The 19,079-nt window shown below is 51.7% G+C and overlaps 1 protein-coding gene across 2 annotated transcripts in view; it reads left to right on the top strand.

Moving 5' to 3' along the window:
- The first annotated feature begins 1,309 nt into the window (after positions 1 to 1,309).
- Rims4 (regulating synaptic membrane exocytosis 4) overlaps positions 1,310 to 19,079 on the top strand; it is a 66,673-nt gene continuing 48,903 nt past the window's right edge. For both annotated transcript variants that reach the window (XM_031372691.1, XM_031372690.1), the window contains exon 1: positions 1,310 to 1,672. In XM_031372691.1, the coding sequence (XP_031228551.1) occupies positions 1,576 to 1,672 (97 nt within the window). In that variant the 5' untranslated portion in view covers positions 1,310 to 1,575. The remainder of the gene's footprint in view (positions 1,673 to 19,079) is intronic.

The following is a 19,079-nucleotide window of genomic DNA, read 5'->3' as shown; positions in this document are numbered from 1 at the left end:
AATAAAGGTCTGTTGCTTGTAAGCCTCTTGGTTGGCTATGAATGAACAGAAAATAAATACCCACAACTATCCAAAACAGAGGGTTCCTGTTGTCATCGCTCTGATGAAGAAATGGGTTAGTGAGATGGAAGGGCTTGCCCTGGGCCGCTTGGAAAGGAGGGACTGAGCAGTCCTTTCCTGACGCCGTCTCAGAGGGCTGCGTCACTGGAGGGGTAGGGGAGCCACTTCTGCTGACAGAGTGGGCCTCTGGTCATTCAGGTTTGGAGGGCAGAGGGGGTTTGCAATTGAACGTGTCTCTTTATACCCGGGCTCTGATAATCTGTCCCCGTGGGTGTGATTCGGGGAGCCCACGGTCATCAGGATGTGTCTGAGAGTCTGTGCCAGTGTGAGCCTGCAGCACTGCCTCAGGATCTTGAGTCTGAGGGTGTCTGTGCACCAGAATGAATCCATTCCTGTGAGTGAGTGACTCAGTCTGTATGGCTGTGTCTATAGGTATGAGTGTTCCGAGGGTGACTGTCCCAGTTTTGGGGACAGATCACTACAGGAGGAGGGATGCTAAGTGTCGGAGGTGATCTAGAGCCATGTTCTCTCCTTGTGAGAGACTCCCAGGACATGCCTGCAAGCAAGTGTGGGTGTATGAGGTGTGTGTCTGTCCAGACTTCTGTGGGGTTTGTGGGATCTGAGGGTCTCCAATATGCGGGGAGGACATGTCTCGCCCTCCTGTTGCTCCCTGTGACTCTGCAGGTCTCTGTGTACCCTCTGAAGTTGCCAGTGGGTGTATCTACCCCTATGTCAGTAAGAGGCACTGTGTGCCTATAGTGTCTGCTCAGGTATCCATGAAGGTGTTTGTCCAGGTGTCCTTCTGTCCTCTAGTGTGAGGGAGTCCGAGATCTCTCTTGCCGAACAAATACATCCTTGTGGGGTGCTTGTGTACCTGGCAGGTTTCTTGGATTTCTTGGACTGTGTCCCTCCGGCCGCCTCAGGGATATCTGGGTGAGGCCTGCAGATATCGGGGTGACTGGACACCTGCCTCTGGAGTGAGTCCGAGGACTCACAGTCACGGGTCAGAGCGGGCACTGGAGGTTCAGCCGCAGCGGCCGGGCGCAGACAGCCTTGCGGCGGCTGGGCTCTTGCACCTGCCGGGTTGGTGGCGGCGGCGGTGGCGGCGCAGCCCGCACCCTCGCGGCTCCCACGCCCCGCCCGCGGCGCCCCCTCCCCCGGGCCTCGGCGATTGGCTGCGGCGCTCCGCTCCGGCCCGCCCCGCGTGGCAGGCAGGCTGGGGACGCCGCGGGCCAGAGCGCGCTGCGCCGCCGCCGCCGCCACCACCACCGCCACCACCGCCGCCGCTGCCGCTGCCGCCGCCACCGCCACCGCCGCGAGCACCGCGCGTCTCGGGCTCCACGCGCCGCCAGTGTCCGGCCCTCTGCGCCCCGCCGCCAACCCCGCCGCCCGCCCGCGGAGCCCCGGGCCGCCGCCACCACGCCGCGCGCCGTACTCCGCGTCAAGAATGGGGCGGCCAAGCTGCCCAAGCCGCCCGCCGCCGCCGCGGCCGAGGCTCCTGGCGCGGGCGCGGGCATGGAGCGCTCGCAGAGCCGCCTCAGCCTGTCCGCCTCCTTCGAGGCGCTCGCCATCTACTTCCCGTGCATGAACTCCTTCGATGATGAGGACGCAGGTGAGCGCGCTGCGGTCCACCCACCCCGGGGGGTTGTCTCCCGGTCCAGAAGCCGGGGACCCTCGGGGACCCGGGGCGCCCGGGAAAGGCGGCCACTGTCTCCGCTGCACTCTCGGTCCCATTCGGATAGATACCCAGGGGCCCCTCCCACTCCCTCAGGACCCCAGGAGTCTAGGAGGAGCTCTGGTCCTTCCCCCCTCCTGCGCCCCAGGGACCCCTGGAGCATCTGCACTGATCCTTCTTGCGCAAGTGGGCCCTTGGGTCGCCTGGACCCGAGTCTCCCTATATATGTGTACCTACAGGATTTCCCCCGCGACCCCCTCCCTGACTTGTTTCTCAACTGGACTTGCCACCACCCAAGTCTGATATATGCCCCCCCAGTCAGATTTTGGGGCTTAGGCCGCTTCACCCCTGGTCTTCCGACGTACCCCTGGTCGTGGGAGGCGGGGCATGGACCTGACCTCTCAGAGGTCTTTGTCTTAGCTGCATCCAGAGGCTCCCAGCCCAAGACCCCCTCGTTCAAAGGCCAAAGCCTTGAGTGTCCCCATTTGTTTCTCCATTCCCTTCCCCCACTGGCTGGGGTTCCAGAGTCTAATCAGATTGGGGTGAGCCACACAGAACTGGCCTGGTGTCTGCTGGCCTCTTTCCTCCCCAGAGAGGTGCAAGGCTGTGTAAGTGCCAACTACAGCAGCGCACCCTTCAGTGTGTGCCCCCGACTTCAGGTGTTCTTGTCCCTGGAGTGGCCTTCCTGGGTGGGCTGAACCCAGCTGCCAACCTGCAACTAAAACCTTCTGCTTCTAGGCCTGGAAACACACACACACACACATACACACACACACACATACACACACACACACACACACCACACCACAAAACATACCTGGTAGCCACAGTCCAGGGGTGGAGAGGAAACCAGCTCATAGATACCTCTGCCTCTGGGACCAGGCAAAGGGTACAGAGAGCAGTGAGTTTGGTTTGGGGTAAAGAAAGGATTCCAACAACAGGTGGGGGTACCTAGAAGATTTGGGTGCGAGTTCCCCCAAAGAGTGCCAAAGATTGGGAGTCAGAGTCAGGTTCCAGCCTTTATTCCCTCCATATAAGCTGTGACCTTGGACAAAGTCCTGCCAACCCGAGCCTCAGTTTCTTCCTCAGGAAATGCAGATCACACTGCCTCAGATACAAGGCTCTGTGTGGTGGGAAGGTGGAGTGAAATGGTTTTTGAACTGATAATTTGGGAGTATTTGAAGTCAATGAAGGGCTGAGGGCGGGGAAGAGGAGTGTGTGTAAGAACAAGTGGGTTCAAAACTGATTAAAATACAGATTATCTCTTAAGAGAGAGAGAGAGAAAAATCATGTATGCACTATACCCCAAAATGTCACAGTTTAGGGAATTCAAGAGTTCAGGTTTGAACGCCCTGCCTGCTGGCATTTTCTGTGCCGGTTCTGTTATGGGATGGAATGGTGGGTAATGGGAAGACAGATGGGAAGAGGAAAGTTCCCCAGAGCCAGGTGGTGAGGGAATGGTCACAGTCGAGGCCAACACCTGATAGAATTTTTCTACTGACCTGGAGGTAGAAGTTGGGGGTTAAGGTGGTTGTTAGCCATCGGGCCAACAGACTCACCATCTCACAGACACCAAATAACTGAAGCTCAGGAGCTTGGCTTCCCCTTCATAGAACTGAGGAGTTATTGTTATTCTAAACAAGACCAGGTGAAGTGGAATTGGGGCGGGGTCCCTGATGCTGTGGCCTCTACTGCAGCTAAGGCAGAGAGAGGAAATGAGGCTAGCTGTAAGGATGGGGGCCCAGGGGCAGGGTGGGGGGAGTCTTGGAGCACCTGTGAAGAGAGAGCAGACAGGGCGCTCTCCCAAAGTTCCTCAGGCCACTTACTTGTGTCTCAAGAGACCAGCTGCGCAGGAGGGCCAGGAACACAGATGTGTATGAGCATCTGAGCCAGGCATGGTTTGCTTTTTCTCCAAAGTCATGCTATGCGTTGTGGGTCAGACACCTTGGCTCTAATGGCCAAACCTGCTTTAGGTTTCAGTTGAGTCAAAGACAACTTCATTGATACTATTAACAGGATTTCTAAACATCAGTCTAATTCCCCGTTCTAAGCATAGCTTCTTCCAATTCTTGTGTTTCATTTGTAAGAGACCTAGAGATCACCTTCCTCAGCGCTCCTAGGCCCCAAATCCATGGGGTGGGGGTTGTGTTATCTGTGGATCTGTGTATAAATGACTGAAGCCCTGGTGGGTGGTGTGTATTGTGTGTGTACGTGTAAGCCAAGGTCATCTGGTGTCTCCTGCCCAAAGCTGAGAGCAGAACCAGGATTTTGGCTCCCTTCAGAACACCAGTGGCTTCTCTTGCTGGAGGAGGATTTTTAAAAAGCCAGATCTCACTGTACAGAAAATGGTTCCCAGGTGAGGAGGCCTTGGGGAGCAGTTGGCAGCCCAGGGCTCTGTTTGGACATCTCAGGCTCCCTCTCCGCTCATCCCTGTGGCTCCCTGGAGCTTGGGAGATACAGGGAGAAAGTCCGCTTCCATATCCAGAAGAATAATGAGGAGCTGGTGGAAGTTGGAAGTGAGGACTATTGTCTGGATGTTTCATTTCTCTTGATCATCTCATTCATTTTCTCCTAAAAGAAACCTTTTGGGTTTTTTTCCTATAAAACAGCACTGAACCGAAGTAATTTCTAAAGGCAGCAGAATAGAGTGTGGGGTCCTGCACAGGGATCAGCCTAGCCAGAGGTGGTCTGCACAGACTTGGCTCCTCTGGCCTCCTCTCCTCTCCTGCTGGTCCCCTTTTTACTCTGTCTGTCCTTGGCGGCTCCATGCCTGATGTGCGTCCCCGACAGGCTTCAGGCTCACGCAAGAGCCTCCCCTTTAGTGGCTGCTTCCAACTCTGGTGTGGACACATCTTCCCTCCATCCGTCGGGTTAGGCCAGAGCCATCGTCAAGGCTCTGTCTCCAGCTAGCTTCCTGAGTCATAGGGCTGAGGAGGGGACTTCTCATTAGCTCTAAGTGGGGCAGAGCAGATCGGGCGGTGGGGCAGGAAGAAGAGGCTGCCTCTCTTCCTCTGTCTTTCTAGCGCCCTGGAGCCCCGGGAAAGGATCACTGCAGGCTGCTATAATGCTTGTCAGGAGGAATCTCACCTCAGATGTTTTGGATACCTCTCAGATGTTGCTAGTGCCTTGATTGGTTCCCAAGGACGCTGGGGCTTGAGAGAGGCAGGCACTCAGGGACACTTGGGATATTTGTGGCCATGTCTTTGTTGCTCAGCCTTATTGGCCATGGGTTTGCAGCTAGGGTGGGGAGGAGCTAGACATGTGACCCTGTTTTCTTCACCTATATGAGGAGGAAAAATAACAGTGCTCCCAGTAGACTCCATTGGGTCAGTGCTTTAAAAATTATTACCTTGTGCTGCATGTCTTTCTAGGTATTTAAAAATGCATTATTTTAATCTTTCCTCATAACATTTGCCATAAAATTAATATCCTGTATAACATTCTCATTTTCATATATATATAAAAAAAAAGAAACAACTAAGGTCTAGGCAGAGCACAATTCCTTCAAGGTCGCTTAGCCCAGAAGTGAGGGAGTTAGAGTTTAAATCTGGACAAATTGATTCAAGCACACTTGTCTTTAATTATGCAGCTTGCTATGCAAAGTCTTAGCTGGCTAGGGAGCTGGTAGATCTCAAGACATGCTAGTTCCGGTCTGTCTTATTAACAAGTGAGAGTTGTCTCTGAACATGGCCATAGCGAAGAGTCCTGTGCATCTGGGCAAAGAAAATCCTGATTCTCAAAATGTTAACTGTCATCATTTTAATCAGCTAATTTTTTTGCGTGGTAGTTTATAGAGACAGAGCTGGGCCCTCCTTCTTTGAAGCGCTTAAAAGGTGGGTATTTCTGGGGCTCGCAAGCCAGATGAAGGTGGGAAGTGTTCTGGCTTATCATTTTCCTCTTCTTTCTAATCGGTTTATTTGTAGCACATCCACAGGCCAGTTCCTTGGGGCGTGGATGGGGAGCAGGGGCATATCCCCTTTCTAGCAGATACCAAAAGCAGTTGTTACATCAGGGTCTGGACCTTAGGCTAGTGTTCCTGAGCCTGACCAAGTGATTTGGCGGCTAGTTCTACCCCTCCCGTCCAGGAGAAGGGCGGAGAAGCTGGAGCAACCGGCTCTGATTTGCCCATAGGATGGATGCTTCGATCCAGCTCAGGGAGGAAGTTACCATGGCAACACCAGCCGGCTACCAGTCCCTTTCCTAGCAGTTTAGGCCACATCTCTGGGCTGGAAAGCCCTTCATGGCGCCTCCCTCTTCCGCTCAGACCAAATCTTCTTGAGGGGAGCATGGTGGGTGGGAATCCACAACTGGTACCACAGCCCTCGTCCCCACCCCCGGTTTTGAACAGAGGGGAAATGGAGGTGGTTGTTTGCGCTACTTTAAGGATGGGAAGCTACCCATTTCCTGCCAGACAGATCTTGGCAGGGGGAGTCAGGGTTTCAGTTCCTCCCCAGCACCCCCAGGCACCTGGAATGACCACATTGAAATCTCACCCTTCCTCCTAAATTTGCAGGATTTGGCGGAGTTTTCTTTCCCAGGCCAAGTGCTAACTTTTGTCCTTGAAATTTGACCTGAGCTTCATCTGGGAAACAAAATGTCCTGCTGCCCCACTCCTTCCTCTAGAAATAGTGGGAACAGAGTGAGTCCTTCAGCTCCAGAATGGGGGCTGGTCTGCGTGCATGATGCAGGGAGGCCCAAGTATGTCATATCTTCCATTATGGGGCCAAGCTAAAGCAGGAGTCTAGGCTCTAGAGCCTCCTCTCCCTCCCTCACCCCAGGGGAGGCCACTTTCTGTGCCCTTTTCTTCTCTGCCATCTATGACCCACGCCCTCAGTTTACCACCTAGAACTGTAACCTCCTCTTTTGCTTTAGAGAAAGGGTCTCACGAAGTAGCCCTCGCTGGCCAGGCATTCACTGCGTATCCCAGGCTTTCCTCAAACACGTGGTCCTCCTCCTGCCTCAGCTTCCTGAGCTTGCACTACAGGACTGCACCACCACACCCAGCTTCATAATCTTCTGTACATTTGAGACTGGAAAGAATTCTAGATTTGGAAAACCGAAGCCTGGTAGTGTCGCAAGCCAAGTGCCTCTCTAGTTCAAGTTGAGCCTCAAGGTGAACATGTAGATTAAGGCACTTGAATCTAATTATCCTAAAGGAATTGTCTCAGGGGAGCCAGGTGCAGGAACACACACACACACACACACACACACACACACACGCGCGCGTGCGCACACACACACGCACACACACATGCACACACACGTGCACACGCATGCACACACATGCACACATGCACATGCATGCGCACGTACACACACACACATGCACACATGCACACACATACACACAAAGGCATATACATGCCTTTGTACAAGTCTTAGCCTGCTGCTAGGGTCTTCTCTGACCCCCAGAGCTCTTTCCTTTAGTCCCCTCCTTGGGGACTTTACCTCTCCCTCCTCTAGCTCCAACTTCCTTGGTTTGCACCTACCAAGCTACCCCTGGCTCTATTGGATGGGGAAGGAGAAGGGGAAGAGGAGGGAAAGGGTCATCTACCTTGCTTCCTTTTGGGAAATGAGACCTCTCCTCCCTCTTTGCCCCTCTCCAGCACCCCAGCTGGAGGCTGAGTTAGGGGCACTTGGACTGTGGAGGACTGTGGAACAGGAAGGCAGCCGCCCCCCACCCCACCCCCACCCTCAGCTGCTCTTCTCTGTCTCCAGCCTTCTACCCAACAACCATCATCTCATACTTTCTTTTAAAAACTACTGGAAAAGAGCCCCGCCAGTTCCCAGGGGCTGTACCATTTGCTGTCCTTTTGTGTAAAGCTTGAATTTGGCGCCACATCCTGTGGCCTCAAGCAAATCCCTTCACCTTCCTGGGTTGGGGAAAGGAAAATGACCTTGGTTAGAGCATCTTCTCTCAGGGAGATAAAAAATGAAATGACTGAAGGGCTTCCTAAGAGTTCTGTAGCCACAGAGGTATTGACTGCTGCTACACATGTGCCCATTTTACAGATGCCCAATCCTACTCAGCTGGAGCCATCTGTGGGTGGTGATTCTAGCCCAGTCATACTTCCCTGGAGGCTACCTTCTAGTGCTGGAGATGAAGTCCTCCTATGTAGGAAGGGGCTGTCACGATAGTGAATGACAAAGGCCAGAGTGCAAGGGTCTGTTTGGCTTATATAAACACCCCGGGGACTGGCAGCCTGCTCCAGGCCACCATTCCTGGATGGTCCCCGTCAGTTGGCCAGCAGTATCTGTGGCTGTGCTGACCTCCTTGAAGGATCCAGTTGTCTGCCCTGGCCCTGAGGGCCCAGCCATCACCTGCCTCTGCAGAATGATGTAGGCCAGGACTGGATTATATTTAACGCTGTGCTATTTCTACTTGACAGCTCTGGAGCACCACTCCCCTCCTCCTTCCTCCCCCCCTCCCCTTCTGATTCACTTGGAAACTGACAAGGCTGATGTCAGCACCTTATTCTTAGCCCCCGTAATTGTAGCCGCATCGAGCAGTGCGCACTTCATTAACAGTTTCTGTGGTGGGGGAGTGAGAGGGCTGTGTGGCTGGGCAGGGACACAGGTGGAGGTGGGGACAGGGTAGCCACTGCCCGGACCCTGGCTAGCTGCCTGCTTTGGATGGACCAAACTGGGTGGGTTCCAGGTCTGGCTTTCTAAGACAAGCTGTCCTGGAAGGGCCATTGCAGTGCAGAGTACGGTCCTTTGTCCTCATGAGGCAAAGAGGGAAACTGAGGGTCAGAGGAGCAGGATGGCTTGCCAAGGTCGCACGGTCCAGAGTTTTGGCTGTTGAGTCTAGATCTTCTTTTCTGGCATGTATTCATTAAGCTATTCCATGCCAAACTACATCCTAGGTGCTGGAGATACACTGGGGAACAAGTCAGATACGACTTCGGCTCTCATGGCACTATGTCCTGGTCTGAGGCATATGGACAACAACTATGTAACCAATTAAAAATACATATTTTCAGATTGTGTCAAGTGACAAGAGAGGAGATGATGCCTAGTAGCTGGGGAAAGCCGAGGCAGGGACAGTAGAGTTGGAGCTGAAATGATAAAGAGTCCGGTCATGGGGAGGCAGGAGGTTCTGCCACGAGTTCTGAGGTAAAGGTCCTGAGGTCACTTGGGGCTTTAGGGAACAGAGGTGGGTTGGTTTGGGTGAGGGGTCAGATCATCACAGCCTGGTAGGGAGTGACCGGAACGTCTGGTTGGGGAATGGGCTCCAGAGTTGGGAAGGAAAGGGACCCACGTGAGTAGAGGCACAGTGAAGACCAAGAACTCCTCCTCAGCCTCATCTTTGGAAATGGGTGGCTGTGACTGAGTACACAGCATGGCTGTCTTGATGCTGAAGCTGGAAGATACTGTGGAGTCGGGCCAGGCTCTTTACTGCTCACCCCGCTTGCTCTCTTCCAGAGCGAGGTGTGGGGGTCTGCAGATGCTTGCTTGTGCCCTACTTCTCCTAAGTCCTTGGCACTGTCCTTGGGGCAAGCCACTTTGCCTTTCTGCGCTTAATTTTCTCCTCTGTAAAATGGGCTGTGACCATAGACCACACCTCAAAGATTACCTCGAGGGACAAATTATGTGATGTCCTTCTCCAGAGCAGGATGTGCAGGGTTGTGGTCTCAGTGGCTGGGATCGAAGAGATTGTGTGTCTCATCCCCAGTTTACGGTAGATTGTAGCCAGTGGTGGCTACTATGGCTGCCCCATCTATTTGAGCAATGAGTCCCAGCATTACCTAGGTCTGTTCATAGGCAGACTGTATATATGCACCCTGCTGCTGGGACACACCAACTGTCTCCTTACTTCCTCCCTCTTCCTCTCCTTTGCTATCTGTCTCTGTCTCTGCCCTCCCTCCTCCATGTGTGTGTCTTTGCAAAGTTTTGTGTGTATATGTGCATGAGCGTGTAGAGGGCAGAGGTCAACCTCAGGTATCATTCCCCAGGCTCTGTCAACCTTATTTTTTGAGACAGGGTCTCTCAGTGGCTTGGAACTCACCAGGTATGCTAGGTTAGCCAGGTTAGCCAGCCACTGGACTGCCTGCCGCCACTTTCCCAGCCCTGAGATTATAAGCATGCCTACCAAATGTGGCTTTTTAATGTAGGTTCAGGGATCAAACTCGGGTGCTCATGCATTGTGGCAAGGACTTTTAGCAACTGAGCCATCGCCTCAGCTCAAATGAAAGTCCTTTAAATGCAACTCCTGTCTCTCAGGCTTCAGTGCTGGCTGTTGTCTGTAGGCCCTCTTGTTTCCTCGTGGCCTCCAATCGAAAAGAACCTCAGCTGTGTGAGACTTAGAGTGAGCTCCCGGCATCCTCTAAGAAGCCATGTGGACAAGTAATTGAATAGGCCAATGTGTCGTAGAAGACATAAGGAGCTGAGGGCTGGACACAGGCAGCTCTGGGATCTCAGAGGGTCCAGGTCTAGTGCCTTTTCCTGGATGGAACAGGGCATTGTCCTCTCCTGCATTGATGAAAAGTAGGCAGGGCCATGTGTGCAAGCACACGGTTCATTTGAGGACAGCCTCGACTGGGAAGAAATAAGTCGGAGGGATCATGGATGTAGCAGGCATACTGCTGGGAAGAGCTGCCAACGGGCTGGCTGAGTCAGTTTATTGAGATGCTTCTGAGACAGGCTGGCCAGTTTCTAGGGAAGGTTTAGCAGAAGGTGGGCCTTGTGGAGTAGTACATTTCTTATCTGGCCCAAAGAAAACTCAAAATAAGAAGACAAAGCAAGCAAGGCGCCTAGAACTAGTTTGCTGGTGGGGTGTGACCCGAGTGGATGAGAGTGCTCTTTTGGAGGGGTAGCCTGGGCTAGCAGTGATCTGGGTGTACATTGCTGCTCTGAATCTATTGTAGAGAACTGGTCTGGGCCTCAGCCTCATGTGTTAACAAAAATGCTGCATAAAATAGAAATCCTGTGAGGATGTGAGGCTGTCTATGACTCTCGTGGAGAAATGGTTGCTGCTACCTTTCCTGTCATTGTAGACTTCCTGGAATGGCCACAGGCTGGGGCGGGGGCAGGGGGTGCCTGGGCCTGGCTAGATGATGGCTCTGTTTGCCCATGGAACCCTAGAGGCTGCCTTAGGGGTCAAAGAGGAGAAGTCTGCACAACAGTGAACGTGAATCTTGATATGGTGTCTCCTCTGGTCTCATGTGTGTGTGTTTTCATGGGGGTACATGTGTATGTGTGCATGTGCTCTGGAAGCCAGAGGACAACCTCAGGTGTTCTTCTTTAGGAACCATTTTTTTTTTTTTTTTGGTTTTTTGAGACAGGGTTTCTCTGTATAGCTCTGGCTGTCCTGGAACTCACTCTGTAGACCAGGCTGGCCTCGAACTCAGAAATCCGCCTGCCTCTGCCTCCCAAGTGCTGGGATTAAAGGTGTGCGCCACCACTGCCCAGCTCTTTTATTTATTTATTTATTTATTTATTTATTTATTTATTTATTTTTTAAGTCAGAGCCTTTCCGTACCCTGGAGCTTTCCAGTTACTCTAGGCTGGCCGACAGTGAGCCTCAGGAATCCACATGTCTCTACCTCCCTGTACTGGGGAGGGACAAGGGATTCCAAGGGTTTACTGAGCCATCTCTCGAGGTGCCCCCAAGACTCAGTGTTCCTGCCTTCCAGACAAGAGCCTGTTGAGTTTGGTTCAGGTGCAGGTGGAGCCTTCTAGAGAGAGAAAGCCTCGCTTCCCACCTATTGCCCACCCCGAGTCCCTTCGTTCAGAGGTCCTCTTTAGCTCATCTTTGGTGGGTGGGTCATTGAATAATTTTAAAAATAAGCACTCAGAAGGCAGAGGCAGGGGGATCTCTGAGTTCAAGGCCATCTTGGTCTACAGAACAAATTCCAGGATAGCCAGGGCTACATAGTGAGATCCTGTCTCAAACAAAAAAAAATTTTAATAAGGATTTTGAACATTAGTGTATGCAAATGTAGAGTCTAGAATTTATTGTATTAAGATCCCCCAAGAAGTATCCTGAACGCCCCATCATCGAATCTTCCTGCTCACTTCCAGATACGATAACTGGTATCTGACTTCACAACCGGGTCTCTTACTGTTGTGTTGGAAAGAGTGGAATAGCCCCAAAGGACAGCAGAGAAACTGTCCCCCTGCCTCCCGTCGCTGCTGCATAGGCTGGCTTCCATGGCCATCATGACAGTCTTGTTTTTGTTTTTGTTTTTTGTTTTTGTTTTTGCTTTTTTTTTTTTTTTTTTTTTTTTTTTTTTTTTTTTTTTTTTTTTTTTTTTTTTGTTTTTTGTTTTTTGTTTTTTGTTTTTTGTTTTTTTTCCCTCTGAGACAAGTAGCTTTGGTTGTCCTGGAACTAGTTGTGTAGATCAGGTGTCAGAGCGACACCTGCCTCTGCCTATCGAGTACTGGGATTAAAGGCGTGTGCTGCCAAAGCCTAGGCCACCGTGGTAGTCTTTAAAGTTGCCAGTGTTCCCTTACTCTCTGCCTAAAGTGCTGTCTTGCTCCCGAGCTTTCTGTGAGGGCTGCTCAGGCCAGATGATCCTGAGTGGCTGGAAGGACATGGGTAAGAGTCAGACTTCCCAGTGCCATGTGTTGATTGAGTGACCAGGGGTGAGTTCCATAACCACTCTGAGCCATCTGTAAAATGGGTTTATCAGAGCCCCTTTCCACCACAAAGGTGTTATGAGGATTAAATGAATCAGGACTTGTCAAGTGCTTTATAGAAAGCCTGGTGCACACTCCCAGTGGAGCGTGCCAGCGCTTAATATTAGAGCGTTTTTAAGCCCTGAGGTTGGTGGGCTGTCTTGGATAAAGACCAGAGAGGCACCTTCATTTGTCCAAAGCCTCACAGCAGGCAGCCATGGAAGCCAGAACAGGCACCAGTGTTCCCACACTCGTGACTCAGAGCCTTCTCTGACCCCAGATGTGCCATGTGCTGTGATGGATGGATCCTGCTGGCCCCTGAGGCTTCAAGTCTGTGCCATACATCTCCAGCACTCAGTGTCCCTGGAAAATGCCACTTGCAGTCACCCTGGGCCCGGGTGGGAGGATGTGTCACTAATTGGGACCTGCCATGAAAATTAATCAGTTCCTAAGCACGTGTCTTGAGGAACATCTTTCATGTGACTGGGTCCAAGACCATGCTGGACCAGGAGTCTCTGGGGACCCATCCAGCCCAGGCTAGACCATCCTCAAGCCCCCTGGCCGCAGGAAGCTGTATATCTGTGTGGGAAAGGTGGAACTTCCAAACTGGGCAATGGACCAGGAGTCTCTTCAAGGGAGGATTTAGCTTGTAGGTGATGCTTCAGGGCCCTGGAGGTTGTTTGGGGTCCTGGAGGTTGTTTGGGGTCCTGGAGGTTGTTTGGGGTCCTGGAGGTTGTTTGAGGTGGAAGGCAGTGTGAAGGTCCCGCAAACTCAGTATGGAGCCGCACAAACTCTCTCTTCTACTTCATGACTTAGCCTGTAGGTTTGTCAGTCGATAGGTTGTAGAAGCAACAGAGAGGGATGTGGGTGGTCAAGGGACACAGGAGCCACCATAGGGATTCAGTGGCTTGTGCTGAGAGCAGTACCATCATAAACCAGCCTTCTGACCTCCCACTTCAATAGTCCTCTAGCTGGGGAGAAGGCCAGGCAGCTCCCACAAGCCAAAGATGTGTCTTCTTAGAACAGATACTTGGTGGGATGAGGGTCCTGCTTGGTAAAAGGGTCTGTCCGGGGCACTGGCATCTGCTGTCAGGGAACCTCTGACTAGAGTAGGGAGACCAGGGGTACCGAGCTCTGTACTGTGTCATACCTTGGCAATGGCATGTCCCCTGTCCATAATTCTGTGAGGTGGGCCTGATTAATTCAATAGGCTTAGGCATGAGATACATCTCTGGCTTGACCCCTGTCTTGGCCAGGGTCACTCGCCTCATGAAAACCAGGCCAAGACTCATTGTCTAAACCTGAACCCAGATCCGTGGTCACTCTTGCATTCTGCACGGCATTTCTAATTCTTCTGGAACATGTATGTGTACCTGAGACTTCTCAGGGCTTCTTTCCCAGTGCCACCTTGAAGGGCATCTGCCTAGATTACCACTACCATCCTCCAGACAGAGCCCCCTATGCTGAAAAGGATTTTAGTCCACTCCATCTCCCAGAATCCCATGGAACACTGGCCCAAGTTGGAGAGATGGGCGGGAGCTGGTTTGTCATAGAGTGATCTGATTTGAGATCTCATTTCTGCCAGTTTGCTAGTTACATGACCTTGGGGCATGCCATTCTTCTCTTGAATCTTGGTTTCCATGTTGGCTAACGAGTTTGTGGCTGTCAAGCAGCGGGGACCCTGTGGGTTCAAGATGCTGTGTGAACCCAGGACTTGGCTCTAGTTGGCCGATGGTAGAGTAGCCGAGAAATACCGATGGCCCCATGGCTTGTGGAAGAAACAATGTATGCGTAGGGAATGGTCTCGGTTTTGGGGTCCTCTGTAAAAGGGGGACAACAGCATCACCCTACTGTCCACGTTTGGGTTTCCTCAGGTGTAAACTCTGAGATCAGGATTCAAGTTTAAGCAGCAGAAATGCGGCCGTTTTTTTTTTTTTTTTTTTCCTGAGAGTCAAATAGCAATTGTGTCTTGTTCACATAGTTTAAAAAAGTGGCTGGACGCTCAGGAGGGAGGTGAGGAAGGGGGGCAGGGAGGTAGCCAGGACACCTTACATCTTTAGGCTGGTGACCTCTGAGTAAGAGAGACTGGAAGTGAGCCTTCCTGGAGACTTCGGGGAGACTGGCTCATATATGGCTGTTCTGAGAGAGGCCAGACAGCAGATATTTTGTTTTTTGCAGGTCCGGGATCTCCGTCATGAGACTTTTCCACCACATAGACTGTATGTAAATGAACAGAGGCTGGATCCTAATAAAATTTTATTGACAAGTGAACTTAGTCTAATTGCTATAGCTTGAGAATCCATAAGATTGTAGACACACTAGAATTTCTAGGGTAGAAAACACACTTGAATTATCTACCCAGAACAAAGGAGCTGGACTGTTTATGTGTTGGCTTCCTTAGTAATAGCAGAGAGCTGGGGTGGGTATCCAGAGTGGACATAACGATCATTTCTAGCTGAATGGGGTTGTGGGGGTAGGGTTAACCCATAGGCAAAGAAATGAAGGTGCTGGTAAGAGAGGCTGGGTCAGGACAGGGGTGTGAATTGGGGGATTGGCAACAGCTCACTGTAACTAGGGGTGTGGCTTGCTTGACTACTAGAAGACAAGCCACTGGAGGGAAGGCTGAAGGATGGACAGGCCAGGGTCAGATTACTTGGCTGCACATTTCTGTCTTTAGCAAGCATTTGATGCCTCCTGGCTCAAAATGTCTTCTCTATACCTGATGCTGTTCTATTGTTAGTCACACTCTGGATGGACATGTTAAGAAAGTGCTCTTCACCAGTGAGCTCTACCCCCAGCCCCAGCTGATGGTCTCAGTCTAGCTTTCTGCTTCTGTGCCTCTGCTGGGCTGTCTTCCTCTGGGGTACCTCTCCCTCCTCTGGGAAGCACGGCTAGAATCCTCCCCTTGCCCTGTAAGTTCCCATGTTACTTTGCTTTTCCCTTTCTCCAGGGACTTGTGTGAACCTGTGTTCCACCCCAGGGGCACTCGTTGAGGACAGGCCGTTCCTAGCCTCTCCCTTCCGAGCACCTCATTCATCCCTTCCGCCCTTGGTTGCTGTTGCCTGGCCCTGCTCTGGGGACCCAAGACAACCTCCCTCTCATTGTCTTCATGGTGTTCTTAGTGTGGGGGAGGGTGTATTGGATAACCCTATGAAACAACAGATGGTTCCAACACCCCTGTGATAAGCGCCATATGAGGCAGTATGCCAAGAGAGGCCATGGCAGGAGAGCTGGCCCCGGGAAGGACAGAGAGGACAGTTAAGCTGATGAGAGGGGTGAGTACAGTTTACCTTGTGTAGGCAGCAGAGGGTGAGCATGGGCATGAGGCCACGGTGCCATGCTCCGTTAGACAGCCATGGGGATACAGGTGGAGCCCTGGATTCTCACAGTCCCTGTGGTTGTACTGCCCACCCCATCCCATTTCTGTCCTTCTGTCTCTCTCAGGCATACACACACAAATAGAAATAATTAGCTTAAGGACTCTCCATGATAGAATTATGGGTAGATTTTTGCTCATCAGTTTGTGTCTTTCCAAAGTTTTCCAATGCATGGGGCATGGTAAAACCGAGCGTGTCCGGACTCGGGGGTCAGGAACCAGGCTCCCACTGGCAACTGACAACATTAACCATTTGCAAAAAGGCCATTCAGGATCACACAGCAGGGCCCAGAGGCGGAATCTGTGTTCATTGCCTGGCTCTGGAGTCTCAGCTTAGCCTCTTGGCTTTGCTGCCATTAGGTTAAAGGTTAGGAGAGATGGGCCCCCACTCGGTGCCTAAGACGTGATGCTCAGGAAATACTAGTTCTTGCCATTGTCAGCAGGTATCAAGGGCTCGAAGGTAGGAAAGGACGTGGCCTTTTGAAAGCCCAAAGAAAGGACTGTGTGGTTGATGGGGTAGCCTTGGATCGTACTTCATTGTTAACTCTTGCTCCTGAACTGATGGGCAGTTGGAGCCCCTGTTGACCTTAGCAGGTACGTTATCTGACTTGGGGGTTGTAAATCTTCAAAAACCTCTTTGGCTTCACATGGAGGAATGGAGACAGGGGTCAGGGTTGGCTTCCTTCGCACACAATGGTTCTTCTCACATATAACTCTCCATCCCAGCATGGGCCCTTGGCCAGGCCCGAGATGGGCCAGTGTCCAGGCTGCTGCATGGGCCAGAGGACCAGAGAAAAGTCAGGAGTGTGTCACCAGGCTGATCTGGTGATACTAGGAGGCAGGGAAGTGCCGCTGGAAGGCAGAGACAAATTACTCTCGCAGAGCCGAGGCCGGGCCAGTTCCTGCCGTGTTACATTATTAAATTTGTAATCTTCGTTCTAATGCTTTCCAGCAGTGAATAAGAACCAAATTTAAAACGCCGGCTTTACGTTTCTGGAATGGGGTTCTTTGTCAAGAGCTCTTGAAACCCATAATTTCTCTCCAGAGGTGACTGTCTAAGTCTTTTTTAAAAAATTAAAATAATAAAAAAACCAAAACAAAACTATTCTTTAGTTAAAGGTTGAGGCTGGTGGGATTGACCCCAGACCCCAAAAAGGGCTCAAAATCAGGCCAGACCTGCCGATCCTCGGGTCTGCCTTTTAATTTGAACTCCCAAATCTGGACTTTCTGAGGGAAGAGAATGGGAGAACACCCCCTCCCCAGCCCACCTTGCCCCCAGGAGTTGTCAGGTCTCTAGATTTATAAAAGAGTTTGGTAAAAATTGAGCCACAATGTCCAAGGGATCAGCCACTGTTCCTGCGACCTGCAGGTGGCTGCTGCCTTCGTCCCTGGTTTTTTTTTTCACCTGCTATGAGATTGCCAGACTCCCTGGGTTGCTCCTGTCTGCTTCTCCATCCAAGCCCTACCTCATACCTAGGTATGAGGAACCTAGAAGGGGACATGCCGTTTGTCCTTCTCATGCTGAGTCAAGTCTCAGGTCTGGGGACCCCAGAGTTTCCTACTCTAATGGTCATGAGCCAGTGGGTATATCCAGAGCCCTTCCTTGTGTTCAACTGAGGGGCTGGAATGTGTTAGCCAAGCAATGGGCGCCATGTGAGTAGGGTTAATTGTCACCGCCTCCCTTCTGTAGCAATAAGGAGAGTCTCCTGAGCTACAGCATTGTTAAACTTGTCAGTTGCTGGTGGCCTTGAACCTTCGTGTAGGTGCGGACAGCACACAGGTATGCGGTGGGGGCTGGGCGTGGAGACCAGAGGTGAGGCGGTGACTGACATCTAGCACCCTCCTCACTTGGTGATTAGCCTTGGAACTCTGGGGATTCTAAATTTGAACCTGCCCTGGCCTTCAAGGTCATTATGTCATTACGAAGACATATTTCTCAGAATAGAAGGAGGGGACATATTTTATTTAATAGCCCTGATTTATAACTTTTAAATATTTAGAATAAGTAGGAGAGCCTCATTTGTATTCCTGCCAGAGCCCTACATATTGGGGCCTTTACATCATCTTCTGAACTAAGAGTGAGATAGTGTGGCTTGGCCCCTTCCAACTTCTCTGTCCACATCGTGGGCCCGGGTGCAGGAACCTGGCTTAGATCAGAAAAAGTATGTCTTTCCATAGCACGAGACTCCTGTCCCAGGAGGGTGGCTGGAGAACCACCGCCTCTAGGGTCCAGTATCAGCAGGATACATTCAGTGGGCAACAGCTGCTCCTCTGTTGTCGCCACCCTCACGTAGACACCTTTGTTCAGGGCACAGCTAACCAGAGAGTCCCCAGCACCCCTCAGACCAGAGCCAGGGAAGAGCCACAATCAGGACTGAGATTCTGGGATTCTGGGCTGCTCACACTGTTGAAGTCATCCTTGTCCAAGCAGGAGGTGTGTGCCCGTCTGCCAGATGCGCCAAGCACTTCACCTCCATTATCCATTTGAGGTGTCAGATGGGGAGGGGAATACAGTGTCACAGCCATTGCTCAGATGGAGAAACTGAGGCACAGAAAGGACAGGTTTGGATTTGGCCCAAGGATTGTTCAGTGGTAATTTCAAATCCAGATCTGCCTGGTCCTTGAATCCATCAGTCTAACCACTGTCCCATACCACCCTTCATTTTCAAAGAAAAAGTCTTTGTTTTTTACACATATTAGTTGATCCTGTGGGTAGGGGCAGGGTCTGGTGCAGTGTGCACATGGAAGTCAGGACAGCTTACAGGAGTTGGTTCTTTCTATTATGTGGGTTCCATGAATCCCACCCAGATTGTCATGCCAGGCCACCTTTCATTGATGGAGTCATGGGCACTGTTCTCTGTATGCTGCATCCTGAGGGAATGTTGCTATGGAGCCAGGACCTTTCTGCAACCAGGGCAAAGACAACATGGCTGGTGCTAGGTGGCACTCTGGTGAGCTTAGGATGCCGTGAACCCCTGTGGTTCATGAGATGCTACAAGGGGCCACAGGACGGGCTTTCTGGGAACAAAGCAGATATATTATTTATGTCTCCTGGGAGCAGTGGAAAGTGGACACAGGGAAAGAGGGGTGGGACAGGTGGGTTGGGTAAGACCCCGGAGCCTTTCCCAGAAAAAGCTTCTTGGAGACCAGAATTACTTCATTAGCTTCGGACTTAACCTCCACCTCCACCATCCCGAAATTCAGAGAGTGTGGATAGAGAGGGGAAGAGCTAGGCACGCACACACTTCTGACAGGTTGGTTTGCATCTTGGCTCTGAGCACGCTGGGCTGTGATCTTGTCCTAGCATAGGGGACCTTCTCGGGAAAGTAGAGTTGCCATTTATCGTTT

This window comes from Mastomys coucha, unplaced genomic scaffold, assembly GCF_008632895.1.
Source record: "Mastomys coucha isolate ucsf_1 unplaced genomic scaffold, UCSF_Mcou_1 pScaffold15, whole genome shotgun sequence".
Classification (NCBI taxonomy): Eukaryota; Metazoa; Chordata; class Mammalia; order Rodentia; family Muridae; genus Mastomys; species Mastomys coucha.
This window is presented reverse-complemented; position numbering and strand designations above follow the sequence as displayed.